The 23,081-nt window shown below is 47.7% G+C and overlaps 2 protein-coding genes across 8 annotated transcripts; both read left to right on the forward strand.

Annotated features, from left to right (window-relative positions):
• The first annotated feature begins 5,070 nt into the window (after positions 1 to 5,070).
• Positions 5,071 to 9,286, forward strand: LOC118216863 (BTB/POZ domain-containing protein KCTD5-like). 2 transcript variants are annotated; one of them, XM_035398451.1, is made up of 6 exons: positions 5,071 to 6,029; positions 6,906 to 7,014; positions 7,652 to 7,743; positions 8,070 to 8,165; positions 8,625 to 8,750; positions 9,196 to 9,286. In XM_035398451.1, the coding sequence occupies exons 1-6, from the start codon at positions 5,718 to 5,720 to the stop codon at positions 9,226 to 9,228; spliced, it is 768 nt and encodes a 255-aa protein (XP_035254342.1). In that variant the 5' UTR covers positions 5,071 to 5,717; the 3' UTR covers positions 9,229 to 9,286. The 2 variants fall into 2 exon arrangements, with proteins under 2 accessions (XP_035254342.1, XP_035254343.1); XM_035398452.1 differs by having other exon boundaries at positions 9,199 to 9,286.
• Positions 9,287 to 11,948: 2,662 nt separating this feature from the next.
• Positions 11,949 to 22,131, forward strand: LOC118216854 (monocarboxylate transporter 6-like). 6 transcript variants are annotated; one of them, XM_035398427.1, is made up of 6 exons: positions 11,949 to 14,036; positions 15,239 to 15,306; positions 16,152 to 16,650; positions 19,069 to 19,212; positions 19,638 to 20,483; positions 21,110 to 22,131. In XM_035398427.1, the coding sequence occupies exons 2-6, from the start codon at positions 15,292 to 15,294 to the stop codon at positions 21,373 to 21,375; spliced, it is 1,770 nt and encodes a 589-aa protein (XP_035254318.1). In that variant the 5' UTR covers positions 11,949 to 14,036; positions 15,239 to 15,291; the 3' UTR covers positions 21,376 to 22,131. The 6 variants fall into 6 exon arrangements, with proteins under 6 accessions (XP_035254318.1, XP_035254324.1, XP_035254321.1 ...); XM_035398433.1 differs by lacking the exon at positions 11,949 to 14,036 and adding an exon at positions 14,044 to 14,599; XM_035398430.1 differs by lacking the exon at positions 11,949 to 14,036 and adding an exon at positions 14,593 to 14,708.
• The last annotated feature ends 950 nt before the right edge of the window (positions 22,132 to 23,081 follow it).

A 23,081-nucleotide genomic window follows, 5' to 3' on the forward strand; every position in this document is an offset into this window, starting at 1 on the left:
CCTTCCAAAATGCAGTAGGGTATTCAAAAAGGGTATTTTTACTTCAACCTCAAAGAGTTCTGGGATTCGGTGTTTCCCGTGGAAGGCGTTACCTACCTACGTTAACATAGGCATCCACAAAATGTTTCCACCCCAGTTCACCAGTTTCGGGAGCGCTCCCCGTCGGGCACGCTAGAATAATTAGCGCTGTGTCGGGTCGGCCCGGGCCGCTGGCGCCGGCACCGCAGGGCTTGATTGGAGCGATGCTTCTACAGTCGAGGCGTTGAGGGAAGCTCAGCTGAGACGGCGCGAGCGCCGGCGGGCCGGGAGAGTGGCGGGGCGGGGCGGGCCCGGGGCGGGCCTGCCGCCGGAGCGGAACAAAGGCGCTCTCTGTGGAAAGCGCGGTGCCAGCGAAATGCAGAGTCACCCGGCTGGTGAGGAGGAGGAGGAGGGAGGGGGGGAGGAAGGAGGAGGAGGATGGGGGGGGGAGGTGTGGAGCGCATGAGAGCGAGGTCACTGACGGAGGAGGAGGGGGGGGGGGGCGGATTGAGACAGAGGCACCTCAGAGCGTCCCGCGGAGCGGCTGACATTTTCGCCTCCCGGGGCAGGGGAGGAATTCGGGGAATGTGTTGACTTTGCCGCCCCGCTCGCCGGGGGCCCCTGACCTCTGCTGCTCCGGCGCGGGCGGGCGGCAGGCCGGGCGCACGTGGCGCTCCCCGTCCCCGCGAAAACAAACGCTTCTTCTGCCGCCAGGACGCCCAGCGCCCACTCACAATCACTACCCAGAAGGCACTGCAGGAGCTGCCACACTGCATGCTTACTGAGGGTCTAATCTAACATGACTTCTACATTATTATTATTATGATTATTATTATTATTATAATTATTATTGTTGTTATTATGATTATTATTACTATTATTATTATTATTATTATTATTATTACTGCATTAATTTAGCATATGCTCTTATCTAGAGTGACTCCCAAGTAGATTTGGTAGGTTTACATGGTTTCGGCTAACATACTGATCCGACACAGTATCCCAGCTTTGCTAACACAGTGAAGAGACACAGTTTCCCAGCTTTGCTAACACAGTGAAGAGACACAGCCTCCCAGCTTTGCTAACACAGTGAAGAGGCACAGTCTTCCAGCTTTGCTAACACAGTGAAGAGACACAGTCTCCCAGCTTTGCTAACACAGTGAAGAGACATAGTCTCCCAGCTTTGCTAACACAGTGAAGAGACACAGTCTCCCAGCTTTGCTAACACAGTGAAGAGACACAGTCTTCCAGCTTTGCTAACACAGTGAAGAGACACAGTCTTCCAGGTTTGCTAACACGGTGAAGAGACACAGTCTCCCAGCTTTGCTAACACAGTGAAGAGACACAGTCTTCCAGGTTTGCTAACACAGTGCACAGACAGTCGCCTAGCTTGGTTAACACAGTGGACAGTCTTCCCCCCTTAGCTAACAGCGTCCGCAGATACAGTCTCTCACATCATCAAACACAAAGCCCTGACACAGAAGCCCCCAGTTTGGCAAACACAGCACACGGACTTGCCTAACGCAGGGTGCAGACGAAAGGTCTCCCATTTCTGTGTCTGTCTTCTTGTGAGGGAGAGATTCCTGCCCTGCTTCCCTGCACAAAAACCCTCTGTTTGTTTCTGACAACAAATAGATGTCGCACACCCTGCCAATGGCACATTTATTTACTCTAACCTTCCAACACACAGACACGCTCACACAAAAAACCCTGCCTTCATTCCCCCTAGAAACTGGAGTGCCATTTAAGAGGTCTCCTAGCAACAGTTTGGCCAGGTTTCCAGGGCAACCAGTTTCTAATGATGTCATGGCTCATTGTTGGGGTACTGGGAAGAGGAAGTTGGCTGTGCACGCTGGGTCAGGGTCGAAGCACAGCAGCTCAGGCTACAGGCAGCCTGCAGTGCTCTCTATGCACCTTTTGAATGGTAACCTACAACTTCTGCAGTTTGACTCGCAAATTTCCAGCCTGTGGCTCGATTTCAAAAAGTCTTGCACCGCGACTGCTTCTTTTCTGAAGTCTTTGTCTTATGTGAATGCATATGTGTACGTGTGCGTATTGAGCATGTGCTTGCATGCATGCATGCATGTGTGTGTATGTGTGTGTGTTGAGCATGTGCTTGCGTAAATATGTGTATGTTTGCGTATTGAGTGTGTGCTTGCATGCATGTGTGTATGTACAGTATCCCTTTCTGTGGTTTGCATTTCCCAGGATGCTTCAGTCTCATTTCTAGGCTTGTCCTGCCCTCCCCCCCCCCCCACTCCCCAGGTCTTGCTGTTTGCAGAATCTAAGGAGCAGTGTCTGCATGTGCCCTGGAAACAGGCCATGGAAACCAGGGCATCAGCCCTCCCCATGGCGACCAGGCAGTCTGCCACGACCTCTACATTCTGACCCTTGGAGAGGGGCGGGGGAGGGCAAGCTTGGTTTGGGCCTGGGTGAGGGTGAGGGCGAGGACTCCCAGCTTAGTAAATTCATTAGTTTGCAGCAGCAGGTGGGCTCACGTAAGACCACTCGACATCCACGAAGAACACACAGCGGGTATTGTGCAGTGGTGTTTTCAAATCAGATGGACCAGCCGTCTGTCGTATCATATCAGGGTGGATGATAGTTAGCAGACGAAGCACTGCAAGAGAAAGACTGGCACTGAGACCAAATAAACAAGCTTTAAAATCTGCGGCTTCAGCACACCGTGCACTAGCACACATCTGCCTTCCATACCTGTATTACCCGTGGTGAAATCAGGAAAATAATTCTTTAAATATGTAGGGTGATTACAGAAAAACAAACCTGCAGGCATCTGATGGTGGGGCTGTAACCTACAGTAACTCCTGAAGGTGAGTACTTAAGGGGCCATTGCTTATTTTGGCTTGTAAAAACTGGTTAGCATTTTCTGTTTGACATTTTCTGCCAAGACAGAATGAGGACACCAACCCGTAGTAACCTCTTTTTCCAATCTGACACCATACCGGCTGGCCACCTGATCTCTCAACCTGAAAAACTGACTGCCTTTTGTAAGTCAATCCATGTCATTATAATATATATTAGTATAATTTCATTCTGGTGAAAAGTTCATCTACACTTCATATGGTTCTGTAATTACTTTCACTGGCAAGCAGAGAGAAAATTCAGAGCCCGGGCTCAGATTTTTCAGCTACGAAAGTGACTGCAGTACAACAGTACCCCCCAGTGGCAAAAGTTGACAAATCTGTTTGCTGCCGAGATGCACTTACTGGCCAACAGCAAGAATTTCCACTGGAAGGTAGCTTATGAGAGACTGAGAAAGAGCGAACGAGAGGGAGGGATGTGTTCAGGGCAGCGCAATCCCTCCAGTGAAAAGCGTATAATCTGGAAGTGCATGCCTTGTAGATAGATAGGGTGGGCGGTCGCAGTGCCGAGTACTGGAGGGGGGAATGAAGTGATGTGCCGATTTAGGAACGCCAGGTGAGCAACAGCATTCGGGACCAGTTAAAGTGGCCAGACTGGCACACGCCCATTGGCCAGCCATATTGCTGTATTAGGACCATTAGAGTAGTCCAGAAGTGAAATTAGCAGGACCTGGTCCAGCAGCTGAGAATGGATGGACAGGAAGGATAACTCCAGTTGTTGTGAGGAGCGTATCTTCAGCATGGCCACTGTGTGTAGGGTCTCTAGAGGCTCGGTTAGCCATGCAGGGTCACACCAAGGCTCTTCACAGAATAAGTTGAAGACACTGAAAAGCTTTTCACAGTGATGGAAGCACATTACGAGGGTGGCAGTTTGCTGGGAGGAGCATAAGCTCTGTTCCCCAGGCTTAGTTGAAGGCAATGAGTAGAAATCCGGGCTGTGACTTCAGCCAAGAACGTAGAGATATGAACTTAAAGGAGTACCATGGTGATTTTCACACTTTCTCGGTTTTATGTGCTATTTGCACAAGAGGCATTGAAGAAACACAATGAGCAAAGTATTAAATATGTCCGTTCTGTATTCTTGGAGAAATATGCGTTTTAAATTCATCGTCCTATTTTCAACCGGTTGAGAAAGTTGTCATTTTGCTACGTCATTAATACAGTAACCACTCCCATTTCCACGCCCCGTAAAGAAATCTGACAGGGCACACCGTCCTGCTGTTTAGACAATGCAAATATTTGACTAACGTTAGGTTCACTTAAATTAGAGTGCCTTTAGATTATTTCTGGTTATATTCATTTAGCTAGCTAGCTAACGTTAGCTAGCTAGGAGGTTTGCTTTCATAAGGCAATGTTATCGATAACGTTAGCTTGCTAGTTTGCTTTTATGAGGACGTTATAGTTGTGCTTTAATCTTAACTTGGCTAGCTAGATATCAAAAATTATCATTAGATATAAGTCAACGTCCTTACCTTAGCTATCTACCGATACTTGATATACTAGCCCTACTAAGCTAGCTAGCTTGTGAAAATTCAGTCTCCCAAAGAGAGCGCATATCATGGGGGTAGCTATGGTAACGGGGCACGGTCTGTCAATCATAGCTAACTGACAGTTCTCATTACCACGCCCAGACGGTTCGGGTGAATTTTATCGTGGGAAATTTAGGCTTAGAAAAATACGTTTTAAAGTACATTGAAATGACTGAAGAATAAAAAAATTATGCACATTTGTTTTGTTGTTGCCTGAAGACAACTGGGAAGTGTTACGTTCAACCACCATGGTACTCCTTTAAGTATAAAGAGGGCAAAACTGACAAGATGTATGTCGTCTGTAGATTTTGCAAATTGAACGTTTTGGGTAAACATTTTGGGTACAGAGACAGGTTAGTAGTAAGGCACATTTTTGGGATAAACTGAGAGCTGTTGCTAAGAGAGGCGATGAAAGACGATCTGTATCATCAAAATGTCCAATTTAGCTGCCAAGAAGCCAATGAAATATATGCATATTTAAGGGTGACGAAAAAAGTTTATCGACATTAAATCTTATGGGTACGCTTTACTGATAGACGCTTTTTTATTATTGTCAATAATATTTATTATTATTGACAGCAATTATTATAGGCCCACAACTGCATAAGAACCAGAGACCGTAAAAAATAAGAACAGATAAGAACATAGCCCCTGTAAAACATTCTATGGGAGAACGGAAACGGAAATTGCGACTGCGTACTGCCACAACAACAATGGAGTCTGAACCATACCGTTTTGAATTTGGAACAGATGAATGACACATTTGGAATGCTTGTGCATTAATACTTGTGAAAATATTACGGAGGTTCATCCTGTATTCTAACTGAAAACTTGTCCAGAACTGATATATCCATGTTTTACTTATCTTTCCAGTAACGCATGAATTTAACACGGAAGAAATTCTGACCTCACTGTGTTCAACGTTGTCAAACACTGTTGACTAATTTGCAATAAGGAATGACACTTGGGTGCCAATTTATTTGAGAAAACATCGGATAGGTTGCTTGTAACTCATCATCTCCGAAAGTACGCTTGATTTGTGGAACAGGTTTAATTAAAATCTAGTTGGATGCAACCCGGAAGTTCTGCCTCTCCTCTGTTTACTTGTGTTTTCTTAGCTAGCCAGTTAGCATTAGCCAGAACTGCCCATTTTATCGAGTCTAATGCGCTCCACTGCCTCCTTCATCCCCCCGTGTTAAAAGACACGGCATTCGACATTGATAGGCATTGTAATATTTTGTGTATGTGAGAGACCCAAACCACGGATATACTGCAGAGCTTGCTACATATGGAGCCAAGTGTCACTAGTACCATAGAACAGACAGGGTCTCGATCTGTTAGACTCGCCTCGCCTACTTTGATAATTCCAGCGCGGAGCTCCATGTGCAGTCCTGGGGTGTCGGCCCGGCCAGTGTTCGGATTTCCCCTAAAGAGCAACCAAAGTTCCCCGTCCGAGCAGTCGGATAAGCCAGGCTCTCGATGGGTACGGCTCAACGTCGGTGGGACCTATTTTGTGACCACCAAACAGACTCTGTGTAGAGATCCCAAGTCTTTCCTATATCGATTGTGCCAGGACGGTCCAGATCTTGACTCGGATAAGGTGAATAACTTTAGAAATGTCCTAATTCACCGGGTGGTTGTTTATTTGCATTGCTACTTCAGTACTTCAATGATAATGCTGACCGAATCATCTCATCGATTGTAAGTAGCGACTGTCTTTTATACATCTTAGTAGCGGTACTAGACATGGGTCAGACTTGACAGAATTTGTAATCGTGTATGATTTGGGCTTGTAATACAGAGACATCCATGACCCTGTTTGGTTAGATCGTACCGGTTTCGCTTTGAATGTGCCATACTCTGTACCCATTTATATTTTATATTCTTTATAAATAACCTGCAGGCATACAAGTTGGTTATTGTCTGTGGTAGACAATACTACTACTACTCACGTTCATCTAGCTTACTGCCAGCTTTCAGTTATATTTTGCATAGTTTGTTAGGTGCTGGCATGCAGTTTGAGGGATGTGATATTTTCAGTGCATGGCGAGTCCAGCATTCAGCCTAGACCTGCCTCACTAAACATTCCTTAAATGTACGGCAGAACAACACTATATGCAAACACATAAGTAAAAGGGATGTGTTTGTAAATGGCTAGACTGAATGTAGTTTTTTTTTAGACTGCAGAATTTAATGCAAAAAATAATTAATTAGTTTTTTTTTTTTTTTTAAGAGCTAGCCAGTGTTACGTCATATGTTAGTGATTGACTTGGCTTGAACCCTATTGCAGTCCGACCAACATAAGATTATGAATTATCAGAAGTAACTTATGCATGGTTTGTGAGTGGGAATGGTGGACGGTTGCAGTCATTTGAGTGGGAATGGTGGATGGTTGCAGTCGTATGAGTGGGATTTGTGGGCGGTGGGTAGCATGCTGTTCACCCCTAATGTCCCGACGCCTCTGTTTGCCGTACAGGACGAGACGGGGGCCTACCTGATCGACAGAGACCCCTCCTACTTTGGCCCCGTCTTGAACTACCTGCGCCATGGCAAGCTGATTATGAACAAGGACCTGGCAGAGGAAGGTAACTATGCAAGGTTAAAACAGTCACAGATACATTACACAGCACTACAACAATCACAGACCATTACACAGGACTGCAACAATCACAGATCCATTACATGGTACTACAACAATCACAGACCATTACACAGGACTGCAACAATCACAGACCATTACACAGGACTGCAACAATCACAGATCCATTACATGGTACTACAACAATCACAGACCATTACACAGGACTGCAACAATCACAGATCCATTACATGGTACTACAACAATCACAGACCATTACACAGGACTGCAACAATCACAGACCATTACACAGGACTACAACAATCACAGACCATTACACAGGACTGCACAGGACCTCTTGGCCCCAAGAAGGCTGTCCCCACCCTGTGTGGCCATTTATGTGTGCTGTGTGAAGTATGATGTTTATTATGGCTTCAGGTTGGTGTAAGTGAACTTACATTTTGCGCTTTTGTTACACCGCGCACACACTTGATGGTCTGGGATTGCTGTTTGCCAGGTCTGGATCTGTTGCATGAATAAGTCAAGTGGATGCACTCAGGTTCTCTTTCATTTTAAGTTATTCTGGATACGAGCACCTGCCAAATGAGCGTAATGGAATGGAATGTAATAATTGTCTCCCGCAGGAGTTCTGGAGGAGGCGGAGTTCTACAACATCGCTCCTCTTGTACGATTGGTCAAGGAGAGAATTCGGGACAACGAGAACAGGACGTCGCAGGTTTGTGTGTGCAGTCACAGTGTGTGTCCTCTGAGATAGTGAAACGCACAGCAGTCTGTTTGTGCGCGCACGTGCAGACGCTTTCGTACAGTTCAGTCGCGTGTGCACGCAGTAACTCTGTGCGTATCTGCAGCAGAGCTGCGTGTGTGGTAACTGCATGTGTGTATGCGGGTGTGAGTAGTAATTGTGTGCATGTGTAGTGAAGCTGTGCTTGAGTGTGTGTGTGTGTGTGTGTGTGTGTGTGTGTGTGTGTGTGTGAGTGAGTAGTAATGGTGTGTATATACAGTAAAGCTGTGCCTGTGCACTAACAGTGTGTCCATCCTCAGGGCCCAGTAAAGCACGTGTACAGGGTGCTGCAGTGCCAGGAGGAGGAGCTCACTCAGATGGTGTCCACCATGTCTGATGGCTGGAAGTTCGAGCAGGTAGAACTGCCGATTGTGCCCTCTCCCTGGGTCGCTCTTTTAATCACAGATACCGCACTTTGTTTTTTTTTTTTTTTACTTGCCTGTTCTGGTTTGTACAGCACTTTGGGCAGCGTGAGTAGTTTTTAGACGTGCTTCATGAATAAATTTGACTTGATTTGACTTACGGCACAGCTGTGGCTTTTGAAGATCTTTGTTTGGAGGGAGAGGGCTTGTCAGGTGTCACATCTGGCTAACGTCTGACATGTCTTAACCCTGTACTATTTTATTCAGCCTGAATCAATGTCTGGGTTGAATCATTTTTAGAGTTTACAATTTAGTATACCTGTGCCTTAAAGAGAGTGGCTAAACCGGATTGGTCAACACTAACTGGCTCCTCCCACATGAACTTCCTCAAACATTTGCTGGACCATTTGTATGCTATTAGCTCCTACCACTTTTCTCCTGTCCCCCTCCTAGCTCATCAGCATTGGCTCGTCCTATAACTATGGCAACGAGGACCAGGCGGAATTCCTGTGCGTAGTGTCCCGGGAGCTGAACAACTCCACCAACGGCCTCGTCATCGAACCCAGTGAGAAAGCCAAGGTAAGCGCAACTGCTGGGACTTCTATGGTTTGGATTTGCTTCTTCTTCCAAAGTCTCTGAGATGTCTATGGTTTTGAAGAACAATGAAAGAAATGAATTTTGCAGTGGTGTTCAGAAACTTCACTGTTGGGCACAGAAGGATGGAAAACAGACAGTGCCTGTGCAGGGCAGTTATCTGAAAAAGATGCATTCTGCACTCCTGCCACTTGGTGTCAGTATCAGTACACTGAACATAGCAGGCATAGCAGGTAGCAGAAAACACTGCCAATCTGGCATATGATCTAACTGCCTGACCCGACCTTTATTAATTTTATTAAAATATTAATTAAATATTATGAGGTGACTGACAATCTGTTTATTTTGCTCTGGCCACCTTTTGTTACATTTTTGTTAGTTTTCTGACTTGCAAGTATGTCCATCTGTTCATTTGGCTGTTTTTTCTCAGCAGATTCTCCAGGAGCGAGGTTCGCGGATGTGAGACCCGCCTCGCGGACCAAAACCCCTAGAGACGGTTGCCCCGCCACCCCCCCCCCCCCCCCCCCTCGCAGAAGCCCTGGTCCACTTTAAGCCCGACCCCCCCTCCCTCCTGGACACGTATAACGTAGCCCCGTGCGCGAATGCCCGCACCCACAAAATGGCGGGGTGCATTGCCACGGCTTTACCTTCACAGTGTTAATCGCTCTTTCACAGTAGAGTGAAATGGGGGGCTGTGGGCAGTGGGCAGTCACGGCCTTTTTTGTGATGTTGAAACGTTTTAACGCCGATAACATTATCACCGGGCACTAAGTCTTACACTGACACTGCTATCGCTAACGATGGCAACGACTCCTGGGACGCACGGCAACGCGGGCCGTAACAAGCCTTTAAACAGCTGTTCCTCCGGGCCCCCTTCCCCCTGAAAAAACCGGTTTAGCCTTGCGTCCCACCTCACCTGGAGGTGATTCTCCTTCATCATCGCCGACCTTATCTTGTTCATCAGCTGCAGCCTCAATCTGTGGATACAGATTACCCTGCCTCCATGCTGGGCTGTGTCTCCAGTTGGGTTGGGCTGGGGGGGGGGATGGCAGCAGCAGCAGCGAACGTGACATGAAATGTATTTGGAAATGGCTGGGTGTGCACGTGTGCTTGTGTCTCAACATACTGTCTCTTGCAGTCAGGTTTTATGGGCCTTGGAATGGGTGAAATGCCCCCCCCCCTGCTCTGATCAGGCACGTGTAATATGGAAATTCTGGGCCCATATGAGGAACTGGCACTTGCCTGTCTGTGTGGGTCCATGCAGATCCTGGCCTGTTTTACATTGTTCCACAAATGCAAACCAAGTTTCTGTATTCACAGACGAGGCAAATGAGCACAAACACCAAAAAGCTGGTGAAGGAAAAGGGTAACTGATATTATATGTATAACAGAATATTTGAACTTTATTATTCAGCAGTGGGCACGAGTCTAGCACACCTAACCAAACTCTTTTTTTGTTTTAGAGATAAGGGTAAATAAAACCGGGGTATATTGTTAGAAAAACAAGGGTTTTTGACTGGAAAATTGCAGGTTTTTTTCCGCTTGAAGAAGGTCACAGCATCAGCTGTGTTGCCTCGCTAGTGCTTGTAGGTTGCTTCATCATATCGACCCAGACTATCTGCTATAACGCAAAGTTCATTTTAAGCTATTTTCAGCCAATGGCTATGCAGTCCAGTTGTTATCACGTATCCCTGAGTGTGATCTTCAAAGCAGTAGCAGCACTGTGATACAATTACCGTAATCTTCACATTGGTCTGTGCAAGTCCATGATCTGCAATGTGTTGACTCCGCCCGGTCTGGGGCTCATGTAGACTCACGGTCCAAGTCTCCCAAGTTTTCTGCTAGACGGCTTCTGCACCACACTGACCTCTAGTGGCCCACTTTGCTTGCTGCACCCAGTGGTGTGTATCACATTGAAAAAGTACGACCACAGATATTGCGTTTATTCTTTATTCCCTGTGTATTACAAGTCCCGGGTTGCCATGGACCCGGGCAAAGCACTGTTTAAACTACCGTGGATCTCAGTGGCTGTGTGTACAAGGAATTTTTGATTATTTTATTGAGACCACGACCAAAGATTCAGGTTGTGAGTGAATTCAGTGGGCCTGTAGGAAAATACCTTGATAAAAACCTGATCATTACTGTACATTGATACAGTACAGTGAAATTGGCGTTTGAGACCTGAAAGCCATCTTTTTGAAGTTGCATCTCCTAATTTAGAAACATGTACCCTAGAAGGAGCAGTCAGCCCGCCTTTGACTGAGTGCTGTGGTGTGCGGTTGAGAGTACTGTGCAGAGGTGTGGGGTTGAGAGTACAGTGCAGAGGTGTGGGGTTGAGAGTACAGTGCAGAGGTGTGGGGTTGAGAGTACAGTGCAGAGGTGTGGGGTTGAGAGTACAGTGCAGAGGTGTGGGGTTGAGAGTACAGTGCAGAGGTGTGGGGTTGAGAGTACAGTGCAGAGGTGTGGGGTTGAGAGTACTGTGCAGAGGTGTGGGGTTGAGAGTACAGTGCAGAGGTGTGGGGTTGAGAGTACAGTGCAGAGGTGTGAGGTTGAGAGTACAGTGCTGAGGTGTGGGGTTGAGAGTACAGTGCAGAGGTGTGGGGTTGAGATTACTGTGCAGAGGTGTGAGGTTGAGAGTACAGTGCTGAGGTGTGGGGTTGAGAGTACTGTGCAGAGGTGTGGGGTTGAGAGTACTGTGCAGAGGTGTGGGGTTGAGAGTGCTGTGCAGAGGTGTGGGGTTGAGAGTACAGTACAGAGGTGTGGGGTTGAGAGTGCTGTGCAGAGGTGTGGGGTTGAGAGTACAGTGCAGAGGTGTGGGGTTGAGAGTACAGTGCTGAGGTGTGGGGTTGAGATTACTGTGCAGAGGTGTGGGGTTGAGAGTGCTGTGCAGAGGTGTGAGGTTGAGAGTACTGTGCAGAGGTGTGGGGTTGAGAGTGCTGTGCAGAGGTGTGGGGTTGAGAGTACTGTGCAGAGGTGTGGGGTTGAGAGTGCTGTGCAGAGGTGTGGGGTTGAGAGTACAGTGCAGAGGTGTGGGGTTGAGAGTACAGTGCAGAGGTGTGGGGTTGAGAGTACAGTGCAGAAATGTGAGACTTGTGACCGCGCTGAAGCACTGTTGGGTTATTTCGGGCTCTTCAGCTTTGACCTTTTTTCAGCCCTGCGGCTTCTCGTCTGAACTTTTGTGTCTCCTGGTCATACCTGTGCCTCACCTGTGAATCCTGATCATGCCTGTGCCTCACCTGTGAAACATGGTCATGCCTGTGCCTCACCTGTGAAACCTGGTCTTAACTGCATGCAGCTCACCTGTTCACCTCACCCTCATACCTGGGTCTGGCCTGTGAGCCTGGTCATCCCTGTGCCTCACCTTTGAACCTGGTCACACCTGCGCCTCACTTCTAGACCTGGTCATATTTGTGCCACCACTGTGGACCCCAGCATGCTGGAGCAATGCTTAAACCAAGTCATACCAGTGTGTTTAAAGTGTGACTGATCACCCACGTTTGTCAGATTTCATACCAGAAGTTACCTACATTTTGAAACCCACATGGAACTCCTGTTGTTGGTTATCCTTATTGTTGTTCTTATCGCCTTATTTTACATTGAGGGGATGCTGATTGTAATTTAAATTGTCCAGTGTTCGCAGAAATAGGACAATATCTTTGCTTGTTTTTCTCCCCGTGTGGAAAAGCACAGTGCACGGGTCTCATTTTAAGTTGGACTTAGTTTTCATGTTCATTGTCTAACTGTGGAAACCATCTGGTGTCTCATTGCATCTTTTGATTGCCTTCTTTCTGCAGTATGACGTGCTCATTATATTTGACTTCATTTCTCGTTTCACTCTCCGGAAGACTGGATCTCTCCCACCTTCATACGCTAGTGCTTAAAGCCCACATTTCCACGTAGCCGTGTTTCGTCATGCGAGTGGTGCATTAAATTGTAGTCTCTATGGTCAGTGGGCCGTCGTGCGCTGGCTTCATTAGTTGCCTGTTGCTGATGGGAGTTGTAGTCCAAGAATTGGCCCATCTCCCTCACTGCCAGCACTGGACCTACTCAACCATCAGCAAGCAGAAAAAAAAGCCTTTTTTTGATGCTGCCTCTAATTAGGTTGCCCATGAAACATTTTGGCTCCACAGGCTGGGACTACATCTGGAGCAGTGAGAGGGGTAGAAAACTAAAAGAGAAAACCAGGCCGCGTTTATCATCCTTGGTAACACTGCACTGACCACAAGCCACAGGATAGCAACCCCTCTTTCGTTGTGACATCACATTTCAAGAGCTTTCAGCTCCTGCATACTTGGCCTCCAGGCCTCTACGCACAGTGTCTACACGTACATTCACACCCAGCCAAATGCCTGCTAAAAACTCAACCTGTCTAATGGAAATGCTAGGAGTGTTGTATGTATTTAATCCCTGTTTGATGTCAGGTTTTATTTTTATTATTTTCTTCGGGGGGAGGGGTGTGGCGACTGGAGTCATTCAGCGATCTTTAAATCACCTGGTTGGCTCTTGTTACTCACTGAGTGCTACCATATCAGCCTATCCAATAGTATACAGATCAGTGGATCTGCACAGACTTGATTTTTCAGAAAAAGCTGCTGGTCAATGCCAGTTTGACCCAGTGTTATGGAACTGGAAGATCTTAGTTTGGAACATCCTTAGTTTATTTTTTGTTATTTCTTTTAGTTATGTCTAACAGAGTAGCAGTTTTGTAACATATTTAATGTAATTATTTAAAAAATGTACATTTTATATTAAAATGTGATGCTGTGTTTAAAAGAAAATTGAGTTTTCTTTGCATAATTTTGAATTTTCACTCAGCGGACACCTTTTCTTTTTTCTATAATCTTTTGCCTTTTGTGGAAAAATGATTACAGAAAATGAAAGTAGTAGTTGTCTTGAGAATTGTGCTAACCGATTGAAAATTCTTAAATAATAAATGTTAATTCTTTGTAATATGAATATCTGTTTCTGATCCCTCCAGTCACGAGTTCTTCGGTCTAATCCCTTTGCGCACAAAAGCGCGCGCGCGCACGCGAATGCAGCTTGATCTGTGGTGCGGTGTTAGTTATTTCAACGGTGCCTTTTCAAAAACGAGACTCCCTAGCGTTGTATTCGAAGCCTGAGGTATGAGAGTGCGGTTGGAGGGCAGGATACTCTGCGTAACGCATGGGCTACTTGTGCGCACGCAAGTCAAGTGCAGCTGTGACTTCCATAGAGTTCATTAGAGTCGCACACCATGATGACGCCGAGATTTTTGGAATAGAGGAGAACGGGGTATGTACATCTCTACGCAACAGCATAGAAACGTGCAACGACCACTATGTGACTACTTGTAGTTCTACAATCTCGACTAATTATTACTGCGCTCACTAGCGATGCTATATATATATGCGCTGTTTTAACTGTACAATCATGTAATAATATCACTGATATAGTGGTTGCTGCTTGTTTTCCCCTTGGCTTAAATTAGTCCTTATCATTTAGATTTATTGCACTCGATTTCCCCGTAGCGGACGCAGGTGTGGGTCTGTCGAGCAGTTCCCATGGAGACATCACGCGAAAATGGGATCGCTGTATTGAGGATGGAATAATCTAAAACGCCGAGGAAAGAAAAAAAAGAATTACGCAATTTTCCACACACACGCGAAATGCATAAAATGGCGTGGGGATTGTAATTTTAATTACAAATTCAGGCTGCTAATGAGAACGCAAGGGCAGGAGGATTATAATAATGAAAAAAGAAGATTACAAACACATTCCTTGCGGCAGTGCATATTGAGAGACTACTACCCGCCGGGTTTAGTTCTGCGTTGCGCGTGGCTTTCCGCTAGTTCGAGGTTGGTGAAAGTTGGGAGCGTTTAATCTCTGCCTATGTATTCTGTGTTTGATTGGACAGTGATACAGAGTATGTGGGCAAGTAAGGGAAACCGATTGGGGCATACTGAGGTTAGGAACTAATAACGCGCCTTGATCTCTGAAGAAAAGTGCAGTGTCGTTTCTGGAAATATATTGGGAATATGTTATTGGATGTTAGTAATTACAGATTCGGTAACTGTCGTCTTTATACATGCATCAACCTGTCTCAATACGAAAAAAAACAAGCTAATTTAAAATGTTGTAAGTGTTTAAAAAAAAAAAAAAACCTGTTGCGTTTTATAACGCGTGTGCTTCTAATGTTGTACTTTATATCGGACGTTGTTGTGGGATATTTACATGACTATTGTGGGCAAAAATATTTGGCGTGACGACACTTAATTTACACAAGTACGTCTGTCAGCAATCAGTTATATTTCGGACCCTTCAGGAGTGATGAAAGTGTTGTTGGCAACGTGTATTTAGATGCAAAGCCTACACACGTTTCCTTTTTCTATTCTTATATCAAACCTGTCTCTGGAACTACGTTTGCTTTTCTGCAGGCATCATCCTCTGCCGTCAGCTTGCGTTACTGTATGTTAATGTTTGTATGCCCCAACCAGATTATCCACAGACCGCGGCTCCCCAACTGTGAGTCAAGACCCACTGGAGGGTCATGAGAGGGGCTGAGGTAAGGATGGCAGGACATGTAAACAATGTCTTGGCTCACACCTTCCAAAGACACTGACGGGCGGTCAATTCAAATGCTGTGCTAGTTGCATACCCTGCGTAAGCTGCATTTTACCTGCACTTCTTTTAACATTTGTTTAGAAAACAATTTTTGAACATACTGTTTGAAACAAAGACATATTTTTATTGATTTGTCCACTCCACAATTGTGGATTTACTCCACAATGTTTGGATTTGCAAACAAACAATGCACACCTGGTTAAAGTGCAGATTCTCATCCTGTTCTCATTTTGTTTCACCACGTAGAAATTACGGCACTTTTTATACATACCTTTTATAAAAGCTGAGAATCTGCACTTTTACCACATGTGAACCGTTTGATTACAAATCTGAAGCTGTGGAGTACAGAGCAACATTTTAAAAAAAAGTCTTTGTGCCGAACATTATAGACGGCACTGTATGTTAGACAGCATTTGAGCACGGTGGGTAATAAAAAGAGAAATTTCTCAAAGGGCCTTGTTGCCCCAGAAAGCTTGAGAACCACTAATCCTCACTTCAGTGAAGAGCGGTGGATCCAGCTCAGAACCGGGGCTTGTGAATGTGGGGGTGCTGGATCCGGGGCTTGTGAATGTGGGGGTGCTGGATCCGGGGCTTGTGAATGTGGGGGTGCTGGATCCGGGGCTTGTGAATGTGGGGGTGCTGGATCCGGGGCTTGTGAATGTGGGGGTGCTGGATCCGGGGCTTGTGAATGTGGGGGTGCTGGATCCGGGGCTTGTGAATGTGGGGGTGCTGGGAGCAAGTGTGGTCCCCTGGACCGTGTGACTAACGGCCGGCTTTGACATCCAGACATGTCCGTGGATACGCAGCAACACCACAGGGGCGATCGGAGGAGAAGGAGCGACAAGCGGCCAGCCCCCAGCCCGGGGAACGAGGGAGAGCGAGAGTCACAGCGCCCCCTGCTGTCAGGGCGGCGACATCGTGTCTCAGGGATCTGGGACGGGAAGCGAGACTGCCCCGCGTGCATGCGGGGCAGGGGAGGGGGACCGGGACGGTGCAGGGGAAACGCTGGGGTGTGACTCGGAGGAGTGGGAGGATCAGCAGCGCCGCCCGCTGGCCCAGCAGGGTACTGCAGGCGAGCCGAAGGATGGCGAGGAGCAGCCGGTGGCGCCGGATGGGGGATGGGGCTGGGTGGTGCTGGGCGCCACCGTCATGGTGCTCGCCCTCACCCTGGCCTTCCCCACCTGCATCGGCATCTTTTACAACGACCTGCAGAACGAGTTCCAGGCCAGCAACACTGAAACGTCCTGGGTGCCTTCCATAATGACTGCAGTACTGCATGCTGGAGGTAGGGGGCGCTTCCCCATTTCCCAATACAATGTTTTACAGGCTTGTATCCAACCAATGAGTCCTTTTTTTTGTTGCCTTGTTTTGTGGGTTTTATTCTGAACAGTGACATGGCTACATACAAATTTAAGCATTAAAAATGAAACTTTTTTGGAGTTTACAGGGAATAGAACTTAATATACAGTATGTTCATAAAATTAATTACGCATTCATTTGCTTTTATTTACAGATAAACTGTGATTATGTCATGCTCTTTACTGATTTCAAAAAGATGTTCTGAATTTTGGTACCCGATTGGTTGCCAGTGGATTAACTGAATGCATAGCCATGATTTCTAATTGTAAACCATTTTTTTATACAGCAGCTTTAAGAGCCGCTAACAAGAGTTTTAAATTTGTGAATTTGCATTTGTGTAGTTTTTTGCCTCATCATTCAGAAGGAGAATTTTGCATTGAGTGATCCCAGATATAGGGTTCAAGGTACCCTTCTAAAATATCATGCCATTTAGGTTTTCCAGTCACACAAGAAGTGTTTTTCCAAATGAAATCCCTGGGTTGCAAATTGGTCAAAGAGGATCTGCAGCCAGCCTCATAATCCTGGAAGCTGCTTCTGTCCTTTTCCGTCAAATAAATCTTGAGTTATTACATTTACACATTACACATTACACATTGCATGACATACACCCCTGGATGTCCTAGCTGAGCAGATAAATGTTTGACCCTCAGACTCTAAAAATGTTTTATTCCAGATATATAAGGAAGCATGACTGTAGATTGTTATTGCTAAAGCTCTCTACTGTTTACACACATTAAGAGAATGGGTTGTGACTCATGATGGTCCTCATTCTGTAAAAAATAAAGGATATATTTTCTAAATGTCATGGGAGCCTCAGAGATGGCTCAGTCTTTCTCTAAGACAGCAATGAAATGTGCGTAAACATATCCAAACCCACATTATCGCCCGACTAATGAATATTTACACAAAAGACTTGTGTTGCATGCAGCCAGAAGCCCACACTGAGCACTGAGCTGGAATTAAGGGCAGTGCTGCTCTTTCCTCATTGGTCACCTCTGCTCTGCCTGACAGTGGGCCCATGCTGCTGCTCATTGTTTGCCTTTGTCAGATAGCAGTAGATAAGAGCATGCTTATCTCCCCAAACTTTATGCTCACTATCAATACCGATAGTTTTCCTGTGGGAGAATGCGTGCAGGTTCTTTGGTTTAGAGAGAGCCAGCACTTTCCGTTCACTGCACCGTTTCTGAAGCCAAGATCCAGAGATTAACTGTGATACCTGAATTTTACAGATATCACACTATGTAGCACAGATGTGGTTGTTAATAGAGGAAGTGCACTGTGAAATTCACATGGGGAAATGTGTGGGATTTTTAAAAATAAATAATGTGGAATAACTGGCACTAAGAACAGAACAGGCCCTTGACAAAAGAGACCTCATGCAAAAGGCCACCCGCAATATGTCTCACAGCCATCAGGGGGCGAAGTCCTGGGAAACTCTGTCATGTGATGCTCATACAGCTCATACAAAGGATGAATTTTACTACTATTTACACACAAACCTGCTGTTGGCCCGTGGGGCCTGAATTATAGGACTGCTTTGTGATGATTTTGGTTGGGAATTTCTGAAGAGCATGCTTCAGGGAGCCTGCTTTGTGTTTTTGGGCAAACTCCTTCGTCACCTGCACATCTTACCAGTGTCTGGTGGGGTGAGAAAGTGCTGGTTTGAAAGTATATTTTTATAAATGCAAAAAAAAAAAAAAAAAAAAAAAAAAAAAAACAGAAGAACATGATATGAGAATTTCCCTGAAACACAGTTCTGTGTTCCTCTTGTTGCTAGGGCTTTGATTGTTGCTGTGTGCCTGAGCCATGTTGTCCTTGGCTACATTCGAGTATTTACCTCTGTGTTGGTTCCAAGCCATTTCAAAAAAAAAAAAAAAAATGTTCTCAGTGTGTCCTGCAGATAGGCCTGACGTCACCCAGCCCCCTTTCCCCCAGTCACCTCAGGGGGGGTCACCTGGCCCCTCAGTGTGTCCATGTGTACCTTTCTCTGTGTTAAACGTGGCTTGGATCTACTGAAGCGTGAGAACCAGAAACCCTGCGTGGGTTTTACTGCGTTTGCGTCCACGCCGTCAGTTTTTCGTCACGTGTGACTGCTGTGGCGTGTCGCTCGAATGCAGCACAGCGATGTTTCTGCGGCCGTGGAATTCAGAGAAATCGGTAAACTGTCGTGTGGAGGGACGTCCTCCACAGAGGACTAACATTGAGCACAGCACAGTGGGCGTAATATTAATTTTAAAAAAGTGAATGAAGTACTGGAGATCATTTAAGGAATGGCGTGACGGCAACAGAGAGGCGAGTGAGGCGGACTCACCTGACGTTTGGCTTTGGCTCCGCCCACACGCAGGCCCCCTGTGCAGCGTGCTGGTGGAGCGCTACGGCTGCCGGCCGACCGTGATGGTGGGCGGAGTCCTCAGCGGCCTGGGGATGGCGGCCAGCTCCTTCACCCGCACCGTCACCGAGCTGTACGTCACCGCCGGCTTCATCACAGGTCAGCGAGCGCACACACAACTTCCTCCCTAAAGGCTGGGCTTAATGTTAATGTGTGTTTTTAGGAGTGCAGGATGTACAAAATCATTTAAAGCATGGTAAAGCAAGCAAGTCTCTTGCTCTCGCCACCACTCTCTCTTCCTGTCTGTCTTCTCTCCTCCTTCTCTCTCTCTCTCTCCCTCTACCCATCTCTGTCTTTCTCCCCCTCTCCCTTTCTCCCCCCTCTCTCTCCCCCCTCCCTCCCTCCATCTATCTCTCTCCCGCTTTCCCCCCCTCTTTCTCTCTCTCCCTCCCTCTCTCTCCCTTCCTCTCTCGATACCCCATCTCTCTCTCCCCCCTCTCTCTCTCTCTCCCTCTCTCCCTCCCTCCCCCCCTCCCACCCTCTCTCCCCCCCTCTCTCTCTCTCCCCCCCCCCTCTCCCCTCAGGGCTCGGGTGCTGTTTCTCCTTCCAGCCGGCCGTGACGATCATGGGGCACTACTTCGTCCGGCGGCGAGCCTTCGCCAACGCCATGTCGTCCACGGGCACGGCGCTGGGGCTCTGCGCGCTGCCGCTCCTGGCCGACTTCCTGCTGGCGCGGCTGGGCTGGCGCGGCAGCTTCCTGGTGCTGGGCGGGCTCCTGCTGAACTGCTGCGTGTGCGGGGCCGTCATGAGGCCCCTGCGGGACCCCCGCCGCCGCCGCCGCCGCCGCCGGGACCCACCCGACGCCCGCCCGTCGCCGCGGGACGCGGGGGGGCTGAAGGGGGGGGTGCGGGCGGCCCTCGACGCCCTGGTGGCCTTCCTGCTCCAGCACATGGCCTTCGACCTGTTCCTCAGCAACCGGCGCTACCGCGCGTACGCGCTGGGCGTGGCCTGGATGATGCTGGGCTTCGTGGTGCCGCTGGTGTACCTGGTGCCGTACGCCACGGCGCAGGGGGTGGAGCCGGGCCGGGCGGCACTGCTGCTCTCCGCGCTGGGCTTCGTCAACGTGTTCGCGCGCCCGCTGTCCGGCCTGCTCCTGGGCCTGCCCCGCTTCCAGGGCCGCGGCGTCTACCCCTACGCCTTCGGCGCTGCCCTGCTGGCCAACGGGCTGAGCGACTGCGCGTGCTCGGCGGCGGCCGGCTTCCCGGCGCTGCTGGCGTACGCGGTGGCGTTCGGCCTGTCCATGAGCGTGGTGGGCTCCCTGCTCTTCACCGTGCTCATGGACATCGTGGGGATGAGCCGCTTCCCAGCCGCCCTCGGCCTGCTCAGCACCATGGAGAGCGTTACCCTCCTGCTGGGCCCCCCGCTCGCAGGTACGGTGTGTGTGTGTGTGTGTGCCTGTGTGTGTGTGTGTGTGCCTGAGTGCCTGTGCGTGTGTGTGCATGTGTGTCTCAGTGTGTTTGTGTGTGTGTGTGCGCGTGTGTTGTGTGTGTGTGTGCCTGTGTGTGTGCGGGTGTGTGTGTGTTTGTGAGTGTGAGTGTGTGTGTGTGTGTGTGTGTTGGTGTGTGCATGTGTGTCTTTGTGCGTGTGTATGTGTGCGCGTGTGTGTCTGTGTGCCTGAGTGCCTGTGCGTGTGTGTGCATGTGTGTCCTGAGGGAATGGGCAGGGCTTTAAGATTCCTCGGATCCTGTTTGGGTTTGTTGGGGTGGGGGTGGGGGCAGGAGGCTGCTTTTGAAATCTGAGGGCTGAAGTCTGATGGAGGGGGCTCCTCTGGTTCCCAGTGCCATGGCAACAGAAATGTCAGGGCCAGCTGCATCCTTGTCATCCTCGCTTGTGGACAGTGTGGCCCACACTCTGACTGCGCCCTGTCCTTATGACGTGATTGGGCGGCCTGTCGCGGACTTTGCCCTGGGTTTGTTTGCGCTGTGTCTCTGGCCTGCAGGCCGAATCCCCAGGCTTTCCTACCGCGTGTCCTCCCACACTGGATACTCTTTTGCAGGGATGCTGGTGGACGGCACGGGGCAGTACGCCTACGTCTTCTACGCCTGCAGCGCCTCGGTCTCCTCCGCCGCCCTCTTCCTCGTGGGGTCCTTCTATTGGCTGGACAGACAGAGAGGTGGGGAGGAGACGCAAGCCCCTCCCCCTTCCAGGCCAGATGCCACACCCTCGCGGGGCTGGCAGTACCGCAGCGTGCCTACAGAGGGACGGGCAGGGGGAGGAGTTTACCCGGAGAGGGCGGAGTTCATGTATGTCACGAGTGTGTGAGTGGCCCTTGAACACATGGGAGCCTTCTTAACTTCCAGGCCGGCATGCTGGCACATATGACAGAAGTGCACACAAGCGTGCACACACACACACACACCACATATACACTCATTACAGAAATACACATAATACATGCACACACACATACATATAAAAGAACCATGGATGCTTACATGACACGCACACACACACACATGCATTCCACTTACATGTGAAAAGCGCATGTACACACACACACACACACACACACACAGTGAGTGCAAAAAGCCAGAATCTTGACTTGATAAAGACACATGCTTCAAATGAACACATGCTTGAGTACTGAAAGACACAAATATAATTACTCCTCTTGATCTCCTACTTTCCATTTCCCTTTCTAAAGAAACGGCTGGTGCTGCTTCAGTTTTAAATACAGGTGGAGCTGCCTGCCTCTCAGGCTGACCTGAGTTCACATGTAACCGAGCTTTTGCTCTTTAGGGAATATGAATATGAATATGAACACGGCCTCACTCTGCAGCCCTGAATATGCTGCAGTAATGTTGAGTGGCATAAGTGTCTTTAGTCTGGTGTCTGTTCTTCTGTTCATATTTTACCTTAAAAACCAAATGTGTTCACTACGGTATCCTCTCCAAAGTTATTCATGCCATTGATAAAGATCACCAAGAATGTTGTATGCTCAAAAACAATATAATAATATTCTTTTTAAAAAAAGAATACTATTCTTTCATATCAATGCAAAAAAAAAAAAAACAATATTGAGAACAACCAACAAAAATAAGCATCTGGAGTTGAATAGTCAAAGATCCCCCCCCCCCCCAATATATTCACCAATCCCAGAAAACACTGGTAGATAAGTGAAGAAAGTTCTGAAGAGAGTACACCAAGTATTTAAAAAAAAGTGAATATTTGACACGCTTTGTAAATTATAAATTGAAAAGTGCTATTTTGGCTGATTCCATTGAGTCGTTTTTAAAGTAGAATATTTACACATGGCCGAGGTTTAAAGTGTAGCCGATTGCTTGTGTTATTTATCTTACACGGTATTTCTTTTGTTAATCTTCACCAGGAGTGTGCATCCTTTTTGCAGGGTGCTGTATTACCACAGCCAGTGCCAGGAGACGCACACACGCACAATGGAAGGAACTGAGCATACTTTACATTGCATATACTAACTTATAGAACATGTTCACACACATATATATATATATATATTTTTTTTTTTTTTTTTTTTTTTTAGAATGATCTTTATCAGATTATTTTGCATTTCTGAAGTGCCTATCATCAAGACAATTTTTTGAAAAAGGATACCGTGTTACTCGCAGTAATTGGCAGCGTCGCGATTAGTTTCGAGAGTTAAAGGAGCGCGTGGAGTTTAGTGTCCGTGGCGGGTTTCCTTTGTGCCTCCGCAGTGACTTCGCCGAAGTTCTGACGATGTTTTTGCATCGCTGCTGCATCGCACTGACACTCGCTGCACCGTGCAAGCAATGCTGTACGCGCGCTGTGCGCTAAGGAACCGCGCAGTGCGAATGCGATGTGGTTTGGACCGACGGTGGTCTGCCGATGGTGTGTCAGCACGGTCCGCAAGCTTTGTTTTGTGTTTTTAGATGTAGCAGTGATGACCAGCCCTGGGTCAAATACGTGTTTGTTTCGAATTCAAATACTTTTCTGTGCTCTGTTGATCTTGCGTGGTGTAATTGAGCCTGCCA

This window comes from Anguilla anguilla, chromosome 17 (genome assembly GCF_013347855.1).
Source record: "Anguilla anguilla isolate fAngAng1 chromosome 17, fAngAng1.pri, whole genome shotgun sequence".
Taxonomy (NCBI): Eukaryota; Metazoa; Chordata; class Actinopteri; order Anguilliformes; family Anguillidae; genus Anguilla; species Anguilla anguilla.